The following is an 8,083-nucleotide window of genomic DNA, read 5'->3' as shown; positions in this document are numbered from 1 at the left end:
GGATAAGAGCCACCAACATCACTCCTAGCAATGACATTCTGTTGACCTGCCTCCAGCTTAGTCTTCCATCCAAGTCTTAACTTCACACCACCATGCTATAGTGATTAGGAAATTTTGTATATAGTGGTGTGCTTTCATAGGCAAACATTACTGTGTATCTTGGGCAGGTCTTGGCCATCATGAGTGGAACTGATATACAGAGCCAATAGTATTAGCTTTGCTTCAACTCTTGAAGGCAGTAGATTGTGCTAATATAGACATTTTTTTCTGCATTAAGGCAGTTTCTCAAGTGGATGTTTCCATTTTTATCACTGGAGTATTTATCTTTATTAAATGCTTTAAGTAGCACTCCCTATTTTCCAATGCCGAGCAGAATTATGGGAAAACTAATTAAAAGATGAGATTTTTCAAAGTACTTATTTCAGTCCCTTGAAGAAATGCATGAGAAGCTGTTCTTCATTTCCCAGAGATAGGGTAAAATTCAATTGTCACATTAAAACCCACAGACTCGGGGGTGCCTAGGGGGTGCAGTCAGTTAAGTGCCTGACTCTTGTTTTTTTTTTTTTTTAAACATCCAATATAGCATTGTTCTTTTCAGTTTTCCATTTACAAAATCCAATGGTGAATCCAGGCAGTTAGAAAAAAGAAATGGAGGAAAACCCTCCAGAATGTACCCTATCTACTCCCACCCCTGTGGTCCCCCCACCCCACTCCCTGGGAAAGGCACTCCCATCACTATCACTGAGAGAACAGGTACCCTCACCCCAGCCTCTCAGCCACTCTGGCCTGCCTTTCCAGGGCCACCCCACAGCCAGGCTCATTAACGTCTCTCCTGCCTAGAGTGCCCTCCCCATTCCTCTTGGGCCAAGGCTTCCCCAGTTCTGGGGCTGTCTTGGGGATAGGGAGGGAGCTTAGGACAACAGCTTCTATCAGGAAGGGAAAGGGCGTAGATAAATACAGATCTCCCACTCCCCCAGGAAATGATAGGGGGACAAAGAATCTGGGCAAGGCCAGGCAAAGGAATGCCAGCTTAGCTCACCAGTCCATAAGAACTGGCAGTGATGTAAGCCCAGAGTGGACTCTGCCCTGGAAGGGAGGCTTGGGCTCTCCCACCTGGAGAATCTGGCTGCAGTCTGCTCCACTTTGGGTGGAGGGAGGAAGGGGGAGAAGGCTACTCAGGGGAAGGAAGTTGTGCGCTGAGGGCCCAGGAGGCCAAGGGCTACCGAGAGGGGCTTGAGGCCCCTGAGGCTTGAAGGGGACAAAAAGAGGTCAGATAGGAATGGATCAAGTCCACAGTGCCTTGGAGCTTATACCACTATGTGTTACACCAAGGCCACCCCCTAACTTTTCATCTTCCATAGAATAGTGTGAACCCAGGAGACAATTCTGGGGTTGAGTTCTGCTCTGACCCCAGGCACTGGGATCCAGTTACTCTGGGGAGTTTGGCTCTCTCCCTACACTTCCCTGGGAGAAATGCTCCTGCCTGTATGGCACCCACATCAGCCTTAGTGGGGCTGGAGTGGATTTCCATCCTCAGGAAGAGGAGTTGGGGGCTGGGGATCCAGGAGGCAGCTCGAAAGAATGCAGCCAAGCTTGGGTCTCTTCAGCTTGAGGCGTGCAGCTCACATCCCAGGTCCTAGCCTGGGCCCATCCTAGGGGTCCTTCTCCCTCCGCTTCTGGCTTCTTGAACAGCTGCTCAAGAAACATTTAGGAGGTCTGGACATGGTAGGAAGGGAGAAGAAACCAGGCTTGGGACCAGGGTTAGCTTAAAACAACATTGCACACAACATAGCAATTAAACATCTCTGCTCCCTGGGGACCCAGCACCCCCTTTGGTCCCTGTTGTAAGCAGATGAATTTCTCCCCAACATCCAGGCCTTGCTAAAGGACCCAGGAGGGGAGGGTGCATGGGAGCAGAGGGGGCAATAAGAGCTCTGGAAGTCTATTTTACAGGACAAATTTCTGCCTTCTGGACAATGTCAGAAGGAGAGACATTAAAGCAAGAAAGCCTGTCTTCTCAACTGTTAGTAGAAAACCCTGCATTTTCAGTCTTGTTTTCTTTTTCTGAATTGTCACTTCTGAGAGAAAGAGGAAGAAAGAGAGAGAGAGAGAGAGAGAGAGAAAGAGAGAGAAGAAAGGAGAGAGATCGTAGAAGTGGAGAAGGAGGCAGGGGAAGACAGGCCCCACAGAATTAGAAACACCTCTTTCCCAGTCTCCCACTCCAGGCTCCAACCCTGGGGAGGTGTTGGCAAAGGTGCCTAGATTCCAGGTGGTTCGAGGGGCTAGGGCTGGAGCTCAGAAAGAAAGGCTCCTGTGTGGGGCTCACCCTTCCCTTACTGCTGGCCCCATCACGGTAGCCATGACCTTCTCCCTGCCTGTCTGCCTACCAGCTTGCTTCACATGACACAGTAGGGTTCTCTGGGGGCCGGGGCACCTCCTGTGCCCCAGCAGGGGGCGTGAGTCCTCAGGCACTTCTTGAGGTCCTTGTTGAGCAGGAAGCAGACGATCGGGTTGACAGGAGCCTGGGCGAAACTCATCCAAACAGCGATTGCCAGGTAACGGTGGGGCACGGCACAGGCTTTCACAAACACTCGCCAGTAGCAGGCCACAATGTATGGTGACCAGAGGAGCAAGAAGAGCAGTGTGATTGCGTAGAACATACGGCCCAGCTGCTTTTCACCCTTGACCTCGTCCATGCCCAGGAGCCGTCGGCTGGCTGCGTGCCCATTCTGCCTGATACCCAGCAGGGTTGGTGGCATGGGCCCACGGCCAAAGCCAGCGATCCAGCAGCCTGGCTGGTGGCCCCAGGGCCATGGAATGTCCAGTTCTGGCTGATGGCTGGCACCATCTGCACTGGCTTCATCTTGCGGTGACGATACTCGAAGAGGAGGAGCTTGCCATAGACAGCATGTGTAGCTGCCATGAGCACAGCCAACATAAGCATGAAGCCCAGCGTGTCATTGGCCTTGAAGTAGCGATGCTCAAAGATGCACTGGTCCTCCTCACGGATAAACTTGTAGGTGCCCACATCAAAGACGGGTGGGAAGGCCATGGCCACAGACAGGGTCCAGGCCATGCAGATGACAGCTGCGCATGTCCAGAGTGTCATGCGCTTAGCGTAGAAGCGGTGGTGGGCGATGGCCATGTAGCGGGTGACACTGATGCAGAATAGCATGAAGGCCGCATGGAAGCAAAAGAGCACGGCCATAAAGGCGACAATCTTGCAGCTGAGCGCACTGAAGGTCCATGAGGAGCTGTGGCGCACAGAAGCCAGCACAAAGGGGAAGCAGACAGCAGAGCGTATGCCGTCAGCCAGGCACAGGTCCAGTAGAAAGTAATAAGGAGCTTTGTGCAGGGCACGCTCCTTGAGCACCAGCAGGGACAGGATGGCATTGCCTGCCAGGCTTACGCACATGATCAGTCCCAGCAGCACCAGCTTCACGTAAGCTGATGCCGATGGTGGGGACAGTGCGCCACTCACCTCTTCGGGCTCTCCAGTAGTGTTGGCCATACTGAGGGGCGGGTGCTGCTCCCAACCCTATGGGATCAGCCAGTCCAGTATTATTCGATGGGCCCTGGGGGACTCCATCAGTTGTCCTGCTCGGCTGCACCAGCCAATTCCTTCAGGCACAGGTGGAAACAGCAGAGTTGCTTGGCTGGTGGGCACATACCATAGCAGGGAGTCAGACCAAGAAAGATTCTGGGTGACTCAGTCAGTTAAGCATCTGTCTTCAGCTCAGGTCATGATTTCAGGGTCCTGGGATCAAGCTCCGCATCAGGCTCCTTGCTCTCAGGGAGCCTGCTTCTCCCTCTCCTCCCTGCTCGTGCTCTCTTTCGCTTTCTCACTTTCCCAGCAGTGGCTTCCTCCCTTTAGCTGAGAATCACAGCAATATCCTCAATGGGGAGTGAGCACAAATCTGTGCTACCTGGGTTCTCGCAGCAGAGCTGTGTTGGAATCCAGGGAGGGGGTTCAGGCTGTCTCACCCACGATAAAACACTGCCCAGGCTACATTGTGGGACCCTCAGTGATCTGGCGGCCAGTGGCACTCCTGCTTCTGTTGCGTGGATATAGCAGCCGGCGGGTCTAAAACGCAGACATCAGGGGAAGCAGGCACCGAAGGGGTGCACCAGGCAGGATTGGGGGTGTTGGGGAACACCAGGGGGGCAGCACATAGCATTGGGGTGCCCAGCTAGCTGGCAGGTGAGGGTCCAGGCAGGTGCTTCCCCCACTACACACTCCCACTCCCATCTTCATGCCACCGCCAAGCTGGGAGGGGGGCCAGCGCTGGCCCCTGCCACCCGTCTGCCCGCCTGGCTGCCGGTCTCCCCTCCCCCCGCCCCGTCTGCCTGCTGGCCGCCGCCTTTTGTCCTCAAAAGACACGGTCCCCGCGGGGCCTCTGCCAAGCCTCTAGCAGATGCTCAGGGGCCAAGGCTCCTCTCTGGGAGCACTCTGGCCATGGCCTGGGAGAGCCCCAGGCTGGGGGGCTCTCATCCAGGCTCACCCCGCTCCCTGGGCCTGATGGGGATGGGGAAAAGGTGCAGGTCTACAGCCAGAGGCAGCAGCAGAGGTGGTGTTGGGGAGGGGATGGACGCCAGAAGTGCCTGACTCTTGATCTAAATTCAGGTCTTAATCTCATGGTCATGAGTTCAAGCCCTACAGTGGGCTCCACACTTGGCATGGAGCCTACTTTAAAAAAAAATTTACAGGCTTGACAATCTCCTCTCTGTTTTGGAGTTCAGAAACTTTATGCAGAGAATGGTAAAGCAAGAATTACCAGAAATGGTTAGGAAAGCCCTTGGCACACAAAAAACGATACATAGATCAATGGAACAGAATAGAAAACCGAGAATTGTACCCACAACTATATTGGCAACTCATTTTTGACAAAGCAAGAAAGAATATAGAATGGAAAAAAGAGTCTCTTCAACAAATGGTGTTAGGAAAACTGAACAGTAACATGTATAAGAATGAAACTGGACCACTTTCTTACACTATACACAAGAATAAATTCCAAATGAGTGAAAGACCTAAATATGAGACAGGAACCATTAAAATTCTAGAGCAGAACACAGGCAGCAAACTCTTTGACCTCAGCCTTAGCAATTTCTTATTAGACATGTCACTGAGGGCAGGGAAACAAAAGCAAAAATGAACTATTGGGACCTCATCAAGATAAAAAGCTTCTGCACAGTAAAGGAAATAACAAAACTAAAAGGCAGCCTATAAAATGGGAGAAGATATTTGCAAGTGACCTATCTGATAAAGGGTTAGTACTCAAAATCTATAAAGAATTTATCAAAAAAAAAAGAATTTATCAAACTCAACACCCAAGAAACTAATAATCCAGTTAAGAAATGGAGAGAAAAATGAATAGACACTTTTCCATAGAAGACATCCAGATGGCTAACAGACACATGAAAAGATGCTCGACATCACCCATCATCAGGGAAATATGAATCAAAATCACAATGAGATACCAACTCACACCAGTCAGAATGGATAAAATTAACAACACAGGAGACAACAGGTATTGGTGAGAATGGGGAGAAAGGGAAACCCTCTTGCATTGTGTGGGAATGCAAACTGGTGCAGCTGCTCTGGAGAACAGTATGGCAGTTCCTCAAAAAGTCAACAAATAAAAAAAAAAAAAAAAAAAAAAGTCAACAAATAGAACTGCTCTGTGATCCTGCAATTGTGCTATGAGGTATTTAACCAAAGGATACAAAAATACACATTTGAAGTGATGTATGTGTGTGTGTGTATAAAACATTTTATATATATATGTTTATAAAATATATAAAAATGTTTATAAATATGTATATATATGTAATGTATTCCATATAACAAAATACTACTCAGCCATCAAAAAGAATGAAATCTTGCCATTTACAATGACATGACATGGATTGAGCTAGAGTACATTATGCTAAGTGAAATAAGTCAATCAGAGAAGGTAAATATCATATGATTTCACTCGTGAATTATAAGAGACAAAACACATGAACATTCAAAAGGGCAAGAAAAAAGAGAGAGAGAGAAAGGTAAAAAAATCATGAGAGACTCTTAATTACAGGAAACAAACTGAGGGTTGATAGAGGAAGGTGGGCACTTGTTATGACGAGTGCTGGGTGTTACAGGTAAATGATGAGCCACTGAACTTTACTCCTGAAACCAATGTTAAACTGTATGACAGCTAACTAGAATTTAAATTAAAAAAAAAATAGAAGCACCCTTGGCAAATCCCATATCCCATTCCAGCTTCTTTTGGGAGTGGGCACCATAGTAGACATCAAGGACCTACAAATAGAGAATGATAAAGCTTGGAACAAAGTAGTGGTAGCCCCACACTGGGTAGAGAGAAGGGCTCTGTATGTTCTCACCTTAGCCCTAGTGGAGGGTGTCACAATGCTGTGATTAGATGGAAACTTTCTAGGGAAGACTAAAGCAAAGAATTATTAAAAGCTAAAAGGAAGTTGTGAAGGGTGTTTTTCCCTTTCCATTTCTGAGTTTTGTTTGAAAGTCAACTTCTTAGAATTATCTTCGGCCTTAGAGAACTAAGAGAACAAGGCACAGCCCAAATAGCAGAGGGCAGGGAGCTGGATTCCTAAAACTGGCTATAGGCTCTTAAGAAGATAGAGACAAGATATATGAGTTTTCCCTATAGGTTGCCTATCCCAACTCATCAAAGCAAAGAAAATGGGGTTTCAGGGAAAAAAACATGGCTTAGGAATGAAAACATGCTTAGGGAATGTCTTGTGCATGTATTTGGTCTCCCGGGAGCCTTACATCTATGAATGCCAGATTGGAAGCCCCATCAACCAAAGTAGGGACCCCCCAAACCCCCGCCAATAGTTCACATTCACACTCTAGAAACCTTCACCCTAAGCTGTACCTCTGTGGCTTAAAGAGTCAGTTCACCAACCAGGGCTCTAGCCAAGAAGGAAATCAGTGCCTGGGAATAACAGAGCAGATTTATTTTGCTGCAACAATATAATCCCAACACTAATTCAATAACTTATATACAGCAACTATAGGTTTTGAAAATAGTACAAGATGGGATTTTTTAAAATAACATTTTACTGACTTTCAAAATAGCTGTCACTGTTACTAAACTGTTGAGATTGCCCACAATCTCTAGAATCTGTACACAAATTGTTTTCTGTAGAAGGTTTACATCGTGCCTAATATGTGTAAAGGCAAAGGGTTATTAGGAGATTATAGAGTAAATTGTTCATGATTGTTCACCAGATCAATCTGAGGCCTGTCCAAGTTACTGAATTTGTCCTTCAACTTGATATTCTTAAGAAATGTGCGACTCAAACTGGAGAGATATTCTCACAAAATGTTGAGGTAAATACACTTTAGGGTTCAAATCTGTTATAGCATTCCCCATATTTTCTTACCTATTTTTATTGCCTGGTACTTTTATCTGAATAGTCATAGGCACAAGGCTATTGCAAATCATGTTTTCAGTTGCCATAGTGCTTTCTATTTTAAAGGAATAAATGCAACTCCCTCTTCAACAAAAACATTTCTCTCTAAGGAATTGGTAGATAAGTGGTACACCACACACCCCACCAGGGTCTGCTCAACGTGGGACATTTTCAATGGAGCAGAAAAAAGAGAAGTTTGAAATCTCATTGCCTTCCTTTTATTCCAGCCGTTGCCACCATCTTATCACCTCCTTAGGAACCATGATTCACATTTCAATAATTTGCTGGTTACATGTAACTACCATGAAAGGTGTTTGTTTTTAAAGAAAATACAAACGCACATACAGGGAGAAGTCAGAAACAGACTTGTGTGCTGATTCTCAATGAAGATTCTTCTTTTTAGTTACTTTGCCTAGACAAGACACCATGAGTCCCCCTGTCTAGCTTGGTGACAGGGCTTGCATGGCTCCTCTGCTTTGAACATACCACGGACATCTACTAGGCACCTAAGGAGAGGGTATCCAGGTGACCAAAACTCCCAAGGGCCACCCTCTAGTCATGTGATCTGTCTGCTGCCTACATTCTGACCTGTCCCTCTCAGACCCCCAATTCAGCTTCACGCTTCTTTGGGAGTAAATCTGGGAGTTCT

The 8,083-nt window shown here is 47.4% G+C and overlaps 1 protein-coding gene across 1 annotated transcript; it reads right to left on the bottom strand.

Annotated features, from left to right (window-relative positions):
* Window positions 1–575: 575 nt before the first annotated feature.
* LOC140627335 (probable G-protein coupled receptor 173) lies at window positions 576–4,262 on the bottom strand. The gene is given in 3 exon segments (XM_072815526.1): window positions 576–2,788; window positions 2,791–3,700; window positions 3,927–4,262. Coding segments are annotated over 2 exon segments (1,113 nt in total). The 5' UTR covers window positions 3,512–3,700; window positions 3,927–4,262; the 3' UTR covers window positions 576–2,396.
* Between the last annotated feature and the right edge of the window lie 3,821 nt (window positions 4,263–8,083).

The sequence above is a fragment of the Canis lupus genome, chromosome X (assembly GCF_048164855.1).
Source record: "Canis lupus baileyi chromosome X, mCanLup2.hap1, whole genome shotgun sequence".
NCBI lineage: Eukaryota > Metazoa > Chordata > Mammalia > Carnivora > Canidae > Canis > Canis lupus.
The sequence above is the reverse complement of the archived record's forward strand: the minus strand, read 5'-3'. Positions and strand labels throughout refer to the sequence as shown.